Source organism: Prunus persica, chromosome G2, assembly GCF_000346465.2.
Source record: "Prunus persica cultivar Lovell chromosome G2, Prunus_persica_NCBIv2, whole genome shotgun sequence".
Classification (NCBI taxonomy): domain Eukaryota; kingdom Viridiplantae; phylum Streptophyta; class Magnoliopsida; order Rosales; family Rosaceae; genus Prunus; species Prunus persica.
The window spans coordinates 3275400-3294098 of NC_034010.1; the positions used below are offsets into that span (position 1 = coordinate 3275400).

The 18699-nt window shown below is 37.4% G+C and overlaps 2 protein-coding genes across 2 annotated transcripts; both read right to left on the bottom strand.

Moving 5' to 3' along the window:
- LOC18785804 (U3 small nucleolar ribonucleoprotein protein IMP4) lies at positions 4569-9671 on the bottom strand. Its single transcript, XM_007218695.2, has 9 exons — positions 9418-9671; positions 9233-9316; positions 8928-9034; positions 8737-8787; positions 7835-7978; positions 7140-7229; positions 6670-6776; positions 5248-5332; positions 4569-5025 (listed from the first exon to the last, which is right to left on the bottom strand). Exons 1-9 carry the CDS (start codon positions 9530-9532, stop codon positions 4927-4929), a joined length of 882 nt encoding a protein of 293 aa, XP_007218757.1. The 5' UTR covers positions 9533-9671; the 3' UTR covers positions 4569-4926.
- Positions 10636-14505, bottom strand: LOC18785318 (U-box domain-containing protein 44). The gene is made up of 4 exons (XM_007220195.2): positions 14106-14505; positions 13225-13973; positions 12832-13132; positions 10636-12314 (listed from the first exon to the last, which is right to left on the bottom strand). Exons 2-4 carry the CDS (start codon positions 13954-13956, stop codon positions 10861-10863), a joined length of 2487 nt encoding a protein of 828 aa, XP_007220257.1. The 5' UTR covers positions 13957-13973; positions 14106-14505; the 3' UTR covers positions 10636-10860.

Consider the following 18699-nt stretch of genomic DNA (forward strand, 5'->3'; position numbering starts at 1 on the left):
CCCCAACAAAGAATCCTGTCCTCTCTTCACTTGGAAGATGCTGGAGGTGTCTCTAACAAGCATAGACCAATGTCTCAATCTGTAAACATGATAAAGCCTTAGAAATTTTTTTTTTTTTTTCAGATCATCTTTGATTTTTAGATCATAAGCCTTAGAATTCTCCTGCCGTGCCACCTTCATCTTCTTCTCGTTCCACTTCAATGGCTACCTCATGGACCTCCTCGGGAGGAGGCAGCAGGGGCAGGCGGGGAGAGAAGAACTGTTGGAGCTTCGACACGTCGACGGCGAGGTCAACTTGACACTGAGGGCACCGGAGCCTCGACAAATCTGAGTGGGTGAAAGGCCAGACTCTCCGTCAGCCCTCAGCCTCCGTCTGCTGTTGCTGCTGCCGCAACTGCGAAGCCCTCTTACTTACTGCTACTAACAGTAACAAAAGCAAACTCGGTGAGGGAGAACTTTCTTTGATGGGAGCCGCCGTCGTCGTCGGCGTTGACCAGGTGCTCCGCAAAACACACCGTAGCTGGTGAGCATGCGGAGGATGCGCTGGAGGTTCTTGGCGTCGCCGCTTCCGTCGGGGAGTACATGTGAGAGGATGGCGGAGGCGGAGAGGGGCGTGTTTGAGCCGCCTTGCCAGATGGCATGGGGGACGTTGAGGCGAACGACGATGTTTAGGGACATGGGGACGCTGATCATGTTGGCCAGCTCCAGTATGCCCAGTCTGGCTTCGTTGCTGGGCTGCTCCGCGGTGGTGGTCACGTTCGGATCTGGAGCATTTTCCGACGTGATCGGCGACGAAGCTCCGATGCTTTTGCTTGGTTGTTTGGACACATGGTTTTGTCTCTCTTTGTTTTTGCTGTTACTGCTGCTGCATATAGAAAACAGAGAACCCAGAAAGGAAATCCAAGAGAGAGACTTTGGCTTTTTTTTTTTTTTTGTTTTTTGTTTTTTGTTTTTATCTGCAAAGGAGAAGTTGAGAGATAAATGACGAAGAGAGAGGCTTTGGATTTCATCAGAGAATTCAGCTGGTATTGTTTGAGCGAATTCGTGCTGATAACGTGTTATAAATCTAGAAGAATTGTAGAGAGAATTGAGGTATAGAGAAAGAAATCTGATATTTCCATTAAGACTTTTGTTCTATTTCTCTCTATCCCTTTGCAGGCAGGAGGGTTGCCTATTTATAGGCATGTTAAATGGCACCCGTGAATAAAAGAGAAGATATAATGATGTTTCTACCCAATCATCACTGTTCACCTTTTGAATATATGGGCTTCACCCATTCTACTTTACAACAGTTTTTATGATTATTTAGTTGAATATTTCAACCAAGTGAGACTCTTGTCCAATAGTACTGGCTCGTTGACTCTTTCTCACTAAATACGCAATTTAAAATGCAATGAACTTGGCCAATTGATCCACCAACTTAATTAATTAGAAACTCGAGAGCATGGTGGCGATTTAAAGGAATAACAATTAAGATAGTTGAAGGATTATTAAAACATAAGGATCAATGTAATTAGCCAAATCAGTAACAACATGGACAAAACAAAGATCCCAACAAAACACAAAAGCAAACAAAAATGAATTTAATTAATAAGAAAATGATTGTGTCAAGCTGTAAGAAACTTCAAAGAGGTTGGCATGCAATTTTTTTTATTTATAAAAATAAAACAAGCAAACAAACTTCACAATGAGTCGCCACATGATATTCAATACTAAGTATATATATGTGAACTCGAGGGAGAGTATGATGAATCCCATGCATACATTCAAAGAGAAGAATTCGATCGAATGCTACTGAATTAACGTTTTGAGAGAGAGAGAGAGAGAGAGAGAGAGAGAGAGAGAGATGATGAGACTCTTGTCAAACAGGACTTCTGGGGAGGAGCTCCAGCCAGGAGATCACATCTATTATTACAGAAAAGGGCATAAATACTCCCACCATGGTGAGTATATATGTATTTGTTTTTTGAAAGATAAGTTGATACGTTAGTGATCAGATCCATGATATCGTTATCTCAAGAAAATAAATAAGATTTTAAGTTTAATTAAGTAATTGTTGAGTTGGATTTTAGTTATCGGGTTTTATTTATAGCTAGAGAAAATAAGGCGATGGGTTACATGTGAGAAAAAATTTATGGAAAAGCCAAATTTACTATATATTTTATGATAATAATATTGCATGCATGCACGCAGGTATATATGTTGGGGAAGGTTGGGTGATTCATTTCACTGCAACAGATGAACCAATAACTACTAGTTCGACAGAGCCACGATGCAGAAGCTGCGGACACGACCCAAACACAAAACGGGGAGTGCTGAAAACCTGCGTTGATTGCTTCTTGAAAGGCCACGGCCTTCTTTGCTTCGAATACAATGTCTCTCTCAGCCGCTTCATTCTCAAACAGAAAGGCACTTGCAGTACCGAGAGTTGCTATCCAAGTGACAAAACTGTACGTCTTGCCACTGAGATTTTCAAGAAAGATGAGGTTGATGGGACGGGGTTTGGTGAATACAATTTGTTCAATAAACTGCGAAAACTTTGCAAGTTACTGCAAAACAGGTAAGCGCGTGAGTGCAAGGGCGGAACCACACTAAGAGCTACAGTGGGCTGTAGCCAGTGTGGTTTTTTAAGAACAAAAATATATAAAATCTATATATTTAACTTATTTTCAATATTAGCCTAGTCAATGGTGCTGTATAGATTACCTTATTTTTATTTTTAACATTTAAGTAAATGGAGTAATATTTTATAAATAAAAGTAAAATGACAAAAACATTTACTTAAGTTTACAATGTAAATAAGGAAGTACCCCCCATTTGGATTCAAATAAAAATACAAGAAAATCAAATTCCTACCAAATCAAAACAAGAAAAATCGGTTTTAGTGCAAAATACGATTTAGGCTAAAAATGATAGCTCATTAAGTCAACATATACTTTATACTAAAATCCCATAAAATCAAGTTTTCTTATTTGATGTGTGAGGAATAAAAACCGCCAAAAATTATCTTAAGAAAATGATTATTCCGAAAGAATAATACTACTCTTACCACATTTGTATACCACATACTTATATCATCTTATGTGAATGCTGAGATGGACAACCACATCAATTAAAATTAATATTTTCTTTTCTTTTATGATTTATTCAAGTATTTGTTTTTCTAATTGTCTTAATTAAAATACACTTTATTGATTTAATTGATGTGGCATATAATATAGACATGCCACATCATGTGGTATAGAAATGTGAGATAAAAATGTGGTAAGTGTAGCATTACTCATTTCGAAAACCCATTTGTCATACTTAGTCAATATTTTTACATAAAACAACTTTTCATGTATGATATGAATGCATGAAGGAACCTGAGGTCAATCTAGGTAAAAAACCTTAGATGTTCAATCCACTATGGTGTTAAACCCTATTTTGTTTATGTTAAAACTTATTTAAAATTAGTTAGTGGAGCTATGAACTAACTTGGTTTATATGATTTTAATATTTACTTTTATTTCTAGAAAGACTACAAAAATTGTAAGTAGCAAAAAAAATAATTATTAAATTTTAAGCTAATAACTTTAGCTAGTCCACCCATTGAAAAATTCCTGGTTCTGCCCTTGCGTGAGCGAGCAGGTTGCCAAGGCAATGGCTATTTTGGATGCATCCACCAGCAGAGGTACTCCATCCACAGCTACTTCCAAGACTTCTCTTCTTTCCGTGGCTGCGTCTTTACTTTCTTCCAAGTCTTCTTCGTCATGATTCTGTGTTAGGGCTGATAAATGCTAGAGGAGCATTAGTGTGTATTTGTTGTGTGTTCAATAAATTTAATCAGAATAAAATAAATTCCACATGTAATGATGTTATTAATAGGCCACCATGAAGTTGGTCCTGAGACTAGTCAAAGATCCAAGCTTTGTTCTTAGTTGAAGTAGACAATTTCTTTCAGTTTCAATAATGAGGACGGCTTTAGCCTTAATCAAATTGTATCTTGTACTTCCTCTATATATGCAATAAATTAATTACAATTCTACTAATTGCGTGTGTTTCAAAGTTAATGTGGATAATTGCTTATTCGGCATTATGATTGCTTTGTACTTTATCATGTTTCATCACTAAATACTATCGCTTTTCCTCAACGAAAAAAGAGTTCACATGAATCCAAATAACATCTCTCATCAGTTGCACAGTGGTTTTCTAAAAGTTAATTGGATGGGTGTTTTTTTTCTGTCGATGGCTCACCGTGGTGGAGGCTGCCGACACAGGCTATAGCTGCTTTGGAGGGGATACGGTTTTCTGTGAGACTTCAATTGCAGGGGTGTGTTTTTTAGGGTGATTCTTTGCCGGTATTGCCAATGCTATTGGCACTGATATGGAGCATTTTTATGTGGAGGGCAGTATCCTGGACAATGCACGCTTGCTCTTACAGAGTTTGCCGGAGTCCAGTTTCCATTATGTCCCTCTGGGAGCCGAACGGTATATCAGTAACAAATTGTCAAAATACATTTGGTAACGAATTGAAAGCAAATATTACTTACGAAAATGAAAAGTAGTCTTATTGTAAAACATTTACAGCCCGTCACATAATTTCATAGCTTTCGTGTTAATCAAAGAAATAAGAAATGCAACAAGATTGTTAAGAGATGAAGAAAAGAGTGAATGCAGATAAAGTTAAAACAAAAAAACTATTTACAACTGTTTACAGTTTTTAGTTTTAAAAAAAACCATGTGTTGTTTCTACTTCACTGCTCTCATCTCTTTCTTTAATTTGAAAGAATAAATTTTGAGAAAAGCAAAAACTTTACTAAACAGACCCTAAATTTCAGAGAAATCGGGAAAATAGTCGCTTGTATCAATCAACCCAAAAGAGGTCAGCTGGTTGAATCATACAAGGGACTAGTTACCAAAATTGTAACTGAAAATTCTAATTTATCATTCCCCCATAAACTTCTGTTTCTTGGCTGTGTTCATGTATGGTCTAAAGACCCATTCAGTCTGGGCTTCATTCTGATCCACTGTTCCTAACTTAATCTACAACACCAAAGCAAAGAAAGTGTAAACAAGTATGAAATATTAACAGTCTACTCGTCATTGACACAAAACATATATCAAGTAATTAAACATAATTTTTTAACTGTTATCCAGAGAACATCAACCGCGTCCACCATGTGAATGCAATGAAGCGCAAGTGATATCACTGCAAGAAGCACAAATTTCTCAGAATGAAGATAAAGTGAAGGGCGAAGTACTGACCTTATAAAGCCTCAATTCAAACCGAGGACCAATCTCCTTCAGCTCAACGGATTTAGGGCCTCCATGCTTCTCATAGGTATGATGCCTATATGTTCTTCAAATTGTTAATGGGAAATGAAAGCAACAGGATAAATCTCACTCTATAAGAAATATAATTAATAAAATTGCTAGAGCAGCTAACTGAAGAAATGCTTAAATCCCCGATAGGAAAAAAGTGAAAAGAAAAAGAAAAACTGAAAAAAAAAGAAAGAGAAAAAGAGTACTAATTATTATTCAAGAACAGCCCTCTATGTACCAATACGTGAATATAATAGAACTTATCGCAAATGTGCTAGGAGAGCAGTAGAGCACAACCATGTACAAAATCCAAACCAATCATCCATCTAAGGTTAGAATGCTCAGAACTTCAAAGGTCAAACTTTTTTTCTCCACTCATATAAGAGCAATGCCTATTGAAAACCAAAATTCCTACCCACCCACAAAAATTGAAAAAAACTGGTCACACAACTCAACCACCAATATTACCAAAGTACCTCTAATCGTAACCCTAATTATTTATTTTTATTTTTTTATCAGTTCTAGATAATGGCTGCCACTGACATGGTCGGCAGCATCTCCAACATGGAGGCAGCCACTATGTCAGGAGCTCTGCAATGGGTCTTTTCTCACCATATTATAAAGCTGTCACTACACATAGAAAATTGAAAACTACCCGGAAGCCAAACTCTGTGGCTTGTTTGAGGTTGAGTTGGGAACCTTGTGACCTGAACTTGACTCAGGCAAAGTAAGTCCAACTCAAGCTGGACTCGGTTCAACTAGCTTCACAAGCTCAACTGAACCCAAGCTTTATCTTGAACTCAAGCTCAATTTGAATCTTCTCAGGAATATAGTTTACAAAAATGAATCCCTACAATAAAAATCTTATGATAATACCATACATAACATCTCCAACTTGTTTGTCAACATACATTAACTACATGAGCCTCAGTCCCAAATTTCTCACAAGCAAATCCCAGCACCAGAAAAGGCTGGATATGTGTAATGAGATGAACAACGTGCAACTAAACGTAAATGGGAATGCATGACTATTATTATACACTGATCTGGTTTTGACTTTCAGAGTGGTAATGCCCCCTAGAAATTTGGTGCAAAAGACTCAAAGATGCAATAACTACAGCTAGATTAAAAAAAATGTATCCTCTTTGGAAGCACAAGCAAAGCCCATCAGCTGCCCATCAGCCACAATCTAACAATAAACCTTATTTTTCTAAACACAAATGTCCACGGTAATGTAAGAGTTGGTCAATAAATAATAATAACAATAACATGCCCTTTCAAAGTTAACGAGTCTTTTAGCTTTCCTACAAGTCTTAGGAGTCAAAGCCTAAAAATATGGCTACAGATATGCGACAAACAACCAACCTGAAAGAAATGTAGTCAGACTGATTGGCAAAAGTGATTATGCGTTTCGTGTCCGGCTTTGACACTGGAAAGAGATGCTTTAAAATATTTGCTGTCCTCTCACCCAACTATTAACAATCAAGAAAAGAATACTATATATAATAAAATACTGAATAAGCCAGTAATTAAGAAGGGAAACTCAAAAATATGGAGTGATAAACTTTTACATAAGATTAAGATGGGTAGCAGGAGTATAGGAATCAGAAAAAGTCCTCCATGATTTTCATAGATGGTAGGTAAGTCATAAATAACTGGAGCTGTTTATTTGGAAAATAGTTATAATCAATAATCCTGATCTTTAAACCATTCTATCAACCATGTCTCAGGAGTCATATTTTTTATTAGATCAATTGGGTCTAATATATATTGGCATGATATACGGAGCAGTGTGAGCAAACAAGACGTTGAAATATTTAATTGAGATATGATACCTTAGTCCTGAAATTGTTGAGAATCAAATGTGGATAAACCTGAGGCATCGTTCCCACGGTTTTCTTATCTTTAATGTCATGTCTTGTAACCTACAAGTGAAATACTATTAGCTGAATGCCAGTCAAAGCATAGATCCAGTACCGGCATGACCAATTCACAAAAGCAAGTCAGAAAAAAAAAAAAAAAAAAAAAAAAAGCAATCTTAAACTTAATTAGTTCATAATATATGGTTTAATTTCAATGTTCATCATGATTGGCATTCTACAATCATCACTATCAACTCTTCCTTCTATGTTTCTTTGCACAAGGAAGCTACCTGTTTTTTTTATTTTTTATTTTGTTTAAAACTATATCATGTTCTGTCATCAACCAGACTTTGTATAAGCATAATCTACCTTGAAAAGCACAAATTTGAAAACCGAAACTCATCACTTTCTCAAAATCTGTTTCCAGTAACCAAAAAACCTCTGATTCCTGACAGCAATAAAACTAAACCCTTTCTGGCCCAATTTAAAACTTTAGACCCTGTGTGCCTCTCACTTTTTATAATTGTATGTCGTCCTCACTTTTTCCCAAGTTTTACTGCTGAAGATAGAAATTTGCTGTTGTCTGGATTTCTATTCTGCTGTTCTACATCAGTCAAAATACCAAGATACTTGTCCTACATTAATGTAAAGGTTATCATACTACTTACCACATTGAGTAGTTGAAAATAAGCTGTTGGACCAAAAGGAAGGTGGCTTATAATCAAGCCATCTGGTACACCACGATGCTCATGAACCAACACAACATCTGTAAAATCGTGTGCACGGCAAGTTTCAATGATTTCAGAAATAACCTGCAGGATTTGAAAGAAGAAAAAAAATTAATGTATGCTCTACTATGGAAAAGGAGCAAAGCTTCAGAGCCAGGCACGTATGTCCTTAAATTTGAAAGGTTGTCAACAGGTACCAACTCTTTCGATTAACACATTGCAAGAATAAGAAAAACACGACAATATCAAAAAGAACTATAGCAGTTACACCTCAAAAAGGAGATAAATCTCACCATATTCTGGAGTAAAGGGGTCAAACTAGAAATAAATTGTAGCACAACAAATGATAAACAATAGAAAACACACAAAAAATCACACACAATAATTAACATAGTGACTACACAGAAAACATCTTCCAATAACTCAATATTGGGCAACGCATGGTTGGTTCATAAGAAGTGATCAAATATATATATATATATATATATATTCAAATAAGTTCAGAGCAGAGCTCCGTCTAATTTCTTGTGTCAGCAGTTAAATTTAAATGACAGAGCTTTTGATGAGTCAAGTATTCTTTGAGAGGGAAAAAATTATCTCTATCTTTTATCCTCTTTCAGATTTTCTATTTTCCTTATCATTCAAAGGCTGTACTGCATATTTCTGGATTTAATTTGATCTCTTATATCTCAGATCTCCAGGTAAGAACACCAAAAACAAAACTTGGAAACAACCATGCAGTCCGAATGCATCATCAAGCAACTACAGATTTAAGTACAAGTTACAACCAAAAAGAGAGGAAAAAATTAAGCAGAAAAAGATAGGCAGAACGGTCCACCAACCTGGCCACCGCGATTCATTTGTTGTGCATTGAGAAAAACAAGTTTCAGTTCCTGCAACAACAGTGTCATTGAACAATAATCAATAATCAATAATCAAAACCAGCCTTGCATGATACCCACCAAAATGAACCCAAGAACTGCAGCTAGAAGAATAAAATTATATGATGTGAAAAGAAAGAGGCTAGGCCAACCTTTGCAAATTGTATCAGTGAAGCACTCGGATCCCTGGAGGTAGTTAGCAAAATTTTGGGGTCTCTTTGTGTGTTTACGTACTCATCATCAATATGTGGCATTGGGACTAGGATTCAGAAATAAAAATCATGAAGAATCAACAGCATACTCAAATGAAAAAACAAAAATCACATGTTCGAGCTTCAAATTACTGTACAGAATATGATAAATTACCAAATACACAAGAACTTCAACACTTCGATATATAAACATGAACTTTCACATATAAATTATCATATATCAAAGAATTTCCATAGACCCATACCGGCAGTGTTTTCGTCCTCCAAATCGATATCTTGACGAAGGGCGGCTTCCTCATTCCGAAGCTCAGTGGGTATTGGTTTTCCCTCTGTAAAAAAACAAAATATCCCAAAATTGTTAGCAATTCACTGACCCCAACACAAAACTCCAACTTAGAAATGAAGAAAACAAGTACAAAAGAGAGAGAACCTTCTAGAGCTTCTCTGATCTTGCGCTTCTTCTCATAGAGCAACCGTTGTTTGCCCTCTAAGTTCTTTCTGTACAAGTACTCCCTCGTTAACCTCTTAGTTTTTTGGGGCAGCATACTTGCTCTCTGTAACAGAACCTTATACGATGCCGTTTAGCAAGAGCAGCAGATTAGATGATGCGTAGTGAGATAGTCTCTTGCCTCTTCGTGTGAGCCTGTGACTGTGAGAAGGGAACCCACAAAGCAACGAGAGAGAACAAGAGGGAGAGAGAGTAGGGGTTTACCGCTTGGGTAAACATGTAATTACACAAAAGAACTCACGTTTTTTTTTTTTTTTTGGGAGAAACGATAGGAAAGTAGTACGGTAACGGTAGAATGGATACTTGCCTACTTTCCTTCCCTGTAAGGAGATATTCATTTTTCCTGCAAATTACAATTTGATATATTTGTAAAAGTAATTCATTAAGATCACAAAAAGAAAAAATTTCTGCATATATGTCACACTGCTATATGACGTAGCCGTATTACTGTAGAATTTTATTGATACAATTCTTTTAAAACGGAAATATCAACCATGTGGTCTATCCATATTCTAATACATGTACCAATTATATGACGTAGCCGTATTACCGTAATATTTTATAATTTTTTTTACGGGTAAAATGCATTTTGTTTTTGTTCTGTAAAAATATACAAAAGGCCAAGTGATCAGCTGCGAAATGCACTTATAAACTCGATTTTAATTTTGTTCACTGTGTTTTTTGTTTTTCATATTTTGATGATTGTGTTTAATCTTGTAAGCAATTTAACAATAATTTTGAAAATTTTCTCTAATTCACTTCAAATCACAACTAAAAGGGTTTAAATTTGTAAATATTTTTCACCAAATGTTCAAAATCATGTCTGTTGAATACGATTTTCTTAAATTTTCTTCTACCATTTGAGGTTCTTAAAACAAAAAACAAGACTTGTATACGTGCATTTTCACTTCATTCATGTTATAACTTGGGGTATGGATGACTTGTTGAGATTTCAATAGCAGAGTTTAGCTTGGGGAAGAAAAGTCTCAGAGGGGAAGAGAGACGTTGTGTGAGAGAGAGAGAGAGAGTTACTGGGCACCCATCATTGGAATGCACTCGCGCACACACTGATTTCATTCCAACGGAAATGCACCTTTTACAAGGAATGAAAACCAAATCTACTGAGCTGTACACTTGGCATAAAACTAGGACATATAAGTCCTACAATGTGTGATGGCATCTAAGCCTTGCACTTGTCCAGCTAAGGATTAAACCAGGAAATAATTTACATTTCAACATGGCTCATAGAAACAGGGTTCAATATAATGTGCAGAAGAGGAAAATGTACACCAATTAACAAGTATTTGATGATTGTGTACAAGAAAAATCACATGCACAAAATTCCTTACATGGCATTATTTTGCCTTAGAAGTAACTAGATTGAACTTGCAATAGTTCTAGTTGCGCCAGTAATTTCGCAGTCGTTGATTTCAAACTGGAGTCGCCCTTCTGGGCTAGATCAATGAGCACCACCTGAGCAGATTCTCCATAGTTTACTCTGTGTTCCTCAGCTCCAAATATCTTCTCCAATATCCACAGTGCTTTCTTTTGAGCCTTGATGCTCCCTGATTCTATAACCTTTATGATGGCTGGAATTCCTGACATTTTGGCTATGCAATTGCTTCCGTTTTCCCACATTTCATCGCCCAAGAGTGTCGCAAGGGCGCTTAGCGCAGCTTCATCTGCTTCCCTCTCCTTACCTTCCAGTATTTGGATTATTGGAGACACAGCACCTGCCTTAACCAAACAAAATGTGCTTTTCACAAAGCAGTAGCCATTATGAACTTCACAAAAACCATCTGCAGAAGGAGGAACACATGACCACCTTGATTTCCTTGACTTACTTAGAGATGACGAATTCTGTGATAATTGAGCTAGCGAAGTTGCAGCCCTGCATTTAGTAACCGGTGATCCACTCGAGAGTAACTTAACAAGCAAAGGAATTACCCCTTGTTCTGCTGAATAAAGCTGTAATTTCTTATCAGAAGGATTCGTGAACCGAATCAACAGGCCTGTAACGCTTTCTTCTAACCAGCATGTCGTCTCTTTTGAAACTTCAGATCTTGAAGTCAAAATGGATACCATAATGGGCACCAAATTTGCTTTCTTTAACATATCTGTGAGTTTTTTGTCACTAATGGGAAGATGGCCAAGTATGCCAACTGCAGCAGCTTTCTCGCTGTCAAATGTTGATGATGAAATAATATTGATGATTGTTTTGATATAGGTTTCTCCTAGTTGTTCTGTCAACTCTTCAGGCAAATCTTTAGAGAGAGTGTAAAGCAGATTCAAGGCACCGCTCCTGATTTTAATGTTAGTTTCCATCAGGAACGGCAGGAGAAGCTGAATTGCACCATGTTCTTTCATCTTTCTTCTAACTTTGCCTGCTCTGGAATGGGAGGCAATACTATTAAGTGCTTGTAATAGGTGATTTTGAATTACTGGACTTGTGAGATTTAAAAGTGAGAGCATCTGCTGAGCCACATCTGAGTTAACAAGAATAGATTCGGATTCAGCGATCTTTGCAAGAATCACTGATGCAGGCTCGCGAAGAGTCATAAGCACTGATGTCACAGAGAAGAGGAGCTGAAGCAGAGATGCTACGATGCCCGAACTGATCAACCGGTGGACATTTTCTGTCAGGTTTGACAGATTTTGCAAGGCACTTAAAGCAGATAACTTGGCTTCGAGCTTCCCTATGCTAAACATTCTGACAAGGGGTTCGATTGCACCATCTTCTCCAAGGGAAGCTCTACTTTGATCTGTGAGCTCCATCCTTGAGAGTGCTGTTGCCATCAGAATCTTACTCATGTCAGAACCTGCAAACACATAGAATGCATAGTTTATTAAGTACCCTGGAATTTTCAGGACCGAGGGAGGTTGAAACCTTACCAAAACGAAAAGGGAGGTTAAAAGATCATGTTCTATGTATCATTGACAAAATAAAGTTGGTCTATATGCAGATACTTACTGACGTGCTAAATGGCTCAGCAGTATGATATCCACAGAATCGAAGGACAGTGTATCTTACTGAATTTTTCAGTTCAGCTTTAACTATGTTGTTAAGACCACAAACTTAAGGTCAAATTCAAGTTAAATGTGAATTAGGGATCATCATTTTGCTATATGAACCACAGATAACATATCAGTCATTTCCATCTATATGGAAGTTTTGTAAGTTTTATATTGATAATTAACTGCGGTTAGATAAATTCATGCTATTAAATAATTCTAGAAAGCTCATGATCCAATGTGAAGTTAATATTATGAACATGAAAACCGCATAATCATCAAAGCGAAAAGAGTTGCAAAAGTGAGAGGAAGCTTTTTGATCACCTTCGTTCAGGTACTGCACTAGTGGCTTAAAGTAACCAGCCTCTGCCATATGAAGCGCATTTTGAGTGCTGTTAGACAATGCATTCAACAACTTCCCTGCGTGACGTGAAGCAACAAGGTCATCCCCATTTAGCAAGGCAACCAACATAACTATACACCCTTGAATCCGCCCAAGCCGCCGCCTGACTGACTGAATATCTGAGAGATCCAGCAACAGCCCCACAGCTTCTTTTCTTTCTTCTTCATCCCGTACCAAAGATTTCACAACCGCAGACAAAAACCCAACATCTGCCATCTTCTCCTGCACACTATTTTACATTGTGAGATAACCAATTACCATGAAAATCCCAAATTCTAAATTCAAGATTGATATGAAGAAGAAGAACAAATTACCTTGTTATCAGCATTATCAGAAGCAAGCCTTCTCAATAATTGAACTATACATAGCCGGTTTTCTGAATTACTTGAACTTAACCGATTAAACAGAATCGGAATAACACCTTCATCAGTAATCCATTCACTGCTAACCCTTTTGTCTCCAATCAACTCATTCAATTCCAAAAGAGCAAATTTGAGCTGTTCATCATCACCACACTTTATTTGCAAAGAAACTTCATCAATACCAAAACAAACCCTCTTCTCCTCTTGGATTTCCTCTTCCACTTCAATCTCACTAACAACCCAAGAATCAAAACTAGTACTTGCAAATGAGCTCATATCAAACCTGGTGTTCATCAAATCTTTGTGTAACATTCCAATCTTGTCCTTCAAATCTGTGGACACTTCTAGACTGGCCAAGAGCACTAGGCCCAATGACCTCCCAAGATCGTGAACCACATCCTCCACTTGTTTGATAAATGATTTTGTCTCTTGGGTTTTGAGTAAAGCCTTGGCTCGCTTAAGCTCTGACCCAAGAGACTCCACAGCCTTTCTCACTGGTGGGTGGTCCTTAAACTTAATGATGTTGTCCATTAAACCATCAAGAATTGGAACTAATTTCTCAACCAATATTTCAAATTCAGCCAGGATTTCTCTTTGGGTTTCTGAGTATTGAGCCAAACAACTGACCTCAGTGACCAATTCTTTTATCTCTATCAAAAGCTCTGAAAAGCTTCTCTTCTCCATAGTTGTCTTTGCTCTCTCTGTAAAGAAACAGAGCAGATTAAGAAAGATGTATGTCAGAAAGAGAGATGTATCTATATATATATATATATATATAAGAGAACAAAGGAGAAAGTACAAGGAAAAGAATAAGAAATTAAAGTATTGGTAACCTGTTGGGCAAAAATCAAAGTTATCGATCCACTTGTGGGTTCTGAAAACGTGATGATCAAAAAGCCAAAGCAAAAAAATAATTTAAAAGAAAACCAAAACTGCTGTTTCTTCTATATTCTTTGGCCGTCTTGAAGAGAAAATTGGTGAGTGAAAGAAGGGTTGGAAGTTTGCAGTTTGGAATGTTGTGAAGAGGTATCAAAGGGGTCTTTGTCAAACTGCTCTGACTCGGTTTGCTATTGATTATTATAATAATTATAATATCTTCCTCTTGTTCTGGTTCTTCGTCTTCCATTGAAACAAAAATGAAAGTCAGGAGAACCAGTCAAACACTAGCAATAAATTATCAGCCTGTTGTTTGTTCTTTACTCTCTTTCTTTCTTTCCCATTTGCTTGTTTTCTTAGTTTTGTTGACTTTTTTTTATGTTTTCAAACTGCCGGAGCTTTATATTTTAAGTGGCTTTGAACAGAATTTTGGCTTCCTTGGTCAACTGCCGCATGTGTGGGTGTGGCTGCGTTGGTTCCAAATATCTTGTTGGTAAAAAAAATAAAAAAATCTGGAGGGGATTTGAGAGTTAACTTTTGAGTTTGGACAAATTGGTTTGATTGTCCAAGTTTCTAGAAAGTGTGTACTTAGGAAAACTCACTGCATTTTCTATGCTATTGTGATTTGCGTGCTTATTTTTCAAAGTTTTGAAGAATTTTAAATTGCCTGCATAGCATTCACAATAGGTCACTCGTGAATATGATCACCCCTTGACCCAAAAAATGTATGATAACCCCAACTGAGATTTTTTGGCATTTTATATATATATATAAAGCAAGGGAATTCAAAGTTGTGACCTTTGTGGAAAGAAATATGATTCAAACTAATAGCTGTGTGAGATTCAAATATCACAAAAACTAATAGCGGTTCGAACGTGAGACCACTATAGTCTGCAAGTTAAGACCACCGAGCGAGACTCTTGGATATTTTTTATGAGTTGAAAATGTATCTTGTGTTCAAAATTACATCATTAGAGAGGTTTTTATTTAATTATTTATGAAATATAAAATCTTAATATCAAAAGGGTTAACCCTAGTCCTTCAAATAAGTTTAGTATCAAGCATGTAAAGCATTGGTACAGTGTAAGCACCAAAGTTCTGGGGACCATGAAGTCACTTCTGAGTTTTGACAAATTGCTTTGGTTGCCCAGATTCTGGAAGTAGTACTTTTAAGGAGCACTCAACGTTTTCCATACTATATGTTTAAGTTGTTTACAGATATAGCGTTCATATGCATCACTTGTGAATATTATTATCCAAGCTTGTATCCTCTTTAGGTATGTTTTGTATGCTGTCCTTGTGTTATAACCACAAAAGTAAGTTATTTCTCATTGCTTTTAGTTATCTTTTAATATAATCTCTAAAACCAAATTCTGTAATTCTAAACCTTAAAATGGCATTGTTTTTGTTTGTTGGAAAAAAAGAAAGATATAATAATTTGCTAAAATATGAAAACTATGAGAGAATATTTGTTTGTGGGAATTTTCTGTGTATTCTTCTCCTTGTAGGAGGTCATATTTATAATACAACAAAACCTGAATGGGTAAGTAAATAATAAATTCCTAAATCTATTTACAGTAGGAAATCAGGAATTAAAGTAAATCAATTACAATTATAATAGGAATTCTTAGTGTGTAAGGAAAGTAAGTCAATATCCACAAGTCACGCCAACACTCCCCCTCACGTTGGTGCATAGATGCGCCAATGCCCAACTGATCCAGTGAATTGTGGAATGCTTTACTGGAAATTGCCTTTGTCAAAATATCCGCCAATTGATCCTCGGATTTCACAAAAGGAAACTGAAACACTTTAGCCTCAAGCTTCTGTTTGATGAAGTGTCGATCCACCTCAACATGTTTAGTACGATCATGTTGAACCGGATTTTGTGCAATGGCTATAGCAGCCTTGTTGTCACAAAAGAGATTCATTGTGGATGTAGGTTTATACCCAAGTTCAGTAAGCAGCTTTCTTAACCAAAGAAGTTCACAAATCCCTTTAGTCATGCCTCTGAACTCGGCTTCTGCACTGGATAAAGCTACTACATTCTGTTTCTTACTCCTCCATGTCACCAAATTACCTCCCACGAATGTGAAGTAACCCGATGTGGATTTTCTATCTGTTACATTACCTGCCCAATCTGCATCTGAATAACCATCAATATTTAGATGACCATGCTTTGAGAACATAAGTCCTTTTCCAGGTGCAGACTTCAAATATCTAAGTATCCGAAGAACTGCATTCATGTGGTCTTCACTTGGAGAGTGCATAAATTGACTGACAACACTCACTGCATAAGCAATGTCTGGTCGAGTATGTGACAAATAGATCAATCTTCCCACTAACCTTTGGTATCTTTCTTTGTTAGTTGGAACTTGATCCGGATATTCTCCAAGATGATGATTCTGAACAATAGGAGTGTCCGCAGGTTTGCAATCTAGCATTCCTATGTCCGTCAACAAGTCCAAGACATATTTCCTTTGAGAGAGAAATATGCCTTGCTGCGATCGAGCCACCTCAATTCCCAAGAAATACTTGAGTCCACCTAGATCCTTCATCTCAAACTCAGTAGCCAAATAGTCTTGTAGCTGTGATATTTCCTGTTTATCATTCCCAGTAATAATCATATCATCAACATAGATTATTAATGTTGTTACCTTCCCTTTTCGATGTTTCAAGAACAGAGTATGATCTGAGTTGCACTGTTTAAAACCATTGTTCTTCATTGCCATGGTGAACCGTCCAAACCATGCACGTGGTGACTGTTTCAATCCATACAATGCTTTTCGTAACCTGCAAACTGTTCCACTCTAAGTAGTATTATATCCAGGAGGAATGTCCATGTACACCTCCTCCGTGAGTTCGCCATGTAGAAAAGCATTCTTTACATCAAACTGGTGTAGTGGCCAATCCAAATTAGCTGCAAGGGACAATAAGACTCTGACGGTGTTTAACTTTGCAACTGGTGCAAAAGTTTCTTCATAGTCTATACCATAGGTCTGTGTGTACCCTTTTGCCACAAGTCTTGCCTTGTATCGCTCGATGAACACCCATCTACATCCGATAGTCTTTTTTCCTCGTGGTATAGTCTCCACTGTCCAAGTCTGATTTTTCTCAAGAGCTTTCATCTCCTCTTTTATAGCTTGGACCCACTTAGGATCTTTCAATGCTTCAGAGACCTTGGTTGGAATATGGATAGCAGACAACTGATGCACAAAAGCCTTAAGTGGTTCAGACAGCTTCTCAGTGGATACATGATTTGCAATTGGATACTTGGATGTCTTGCCAATATCAGGTGAATAACGGTTTGGTGGCTTCCCACGATTTTGCCTGAAAGGTAATTGATATCCAATAGTTTTATCCTCTAAATGCACAAGTCTAGTAGGAGTATTTACCTCAAAGATATTCTCAGGAGATTGGTTCGTTGGTACTGTTGAATGAGAGGGGGGGTCTTCATCTTGTTGTTCTGAGTTATCTGTAAGAGTATGACTCGCATCAAAAACATCTTCGCAAGGGTCAGGCGATCGATCTTTGTTTGGCAGAGAGCATTCGCACGTGCCAAACTCGGGACGATCGATTGTTATTGTTTCTTGGCCGAGAGCAATCTTCGTGCATAGATGAATATTCTCATGTTCCAAGCTGCTCCAATTGAGCTCTTCACTCGGTATCTCCCCCTGAAGAGTAGAATTGGATACTGGGTCATAGAAGAACATATCTGATTCTAGAAAGGTGACATCCAAAGTGACATAGGTTCGCGGGGTAGGAGGGTGATAACATCGGTAGCCTTTCTGATGAGTGGCATAACCCAAAAAAACACAACGAAGCGCACATGGATCAAGTTTGCTTCGTTGATTTTTGTGGAGATGAACGAAAGCCACACAGCCAAAAATGCGAGGGGTAAGCACCAAAACAGAGGGCAGAGGCCCGTGTTGCGCGAGCACTTGTAATGGAGTTTTGAAGTTCAAGACCCCAGATGGCATGTGGTTGATAAGGTGGACAGCAGTGACAACAGCATCATCCCAGTGATGACGAGGAACATGGCTACCAATGAGAAGAGCACGGGCTGTTTCAAGGAGATGACGATTCTTCCGTTCGGCAACACCATTTTGTTGTGGTGTCTGGGGGCAAGTTGTCTCATGAATAATGCCATGTGTCTGGAAGTAAGTCTGAAAATCATGATTAACAAATTCTCCACCGTTGTCAGAGCGAAGAATCTGAATTCGAGCATTGAACTGTGTTTCCATCTGTTTGTAAAAAGATTGGAACACGGAAAATACTTCATTCTTATTTTTCATCAAATAAAGCCATGTCATCCGTGTACAATCATCTATGAATGTGACAAACCAACGAATACCGGAATGAGTAGAAATAGGTGAGGGTCCCCAAACATCAGAATGAATTAAAGCAAAAGGAATAGTACTTTTATTCATACTTAAAGGATAGGATGCTCTATGACTCTTGGCTAGAATGCAAGTGTCACATTTAAAATCTGAGTCCTTAAATACAGAAAACAATTCAGGCAATAAGTGTCTCATATAACCAAAAGATGGATGC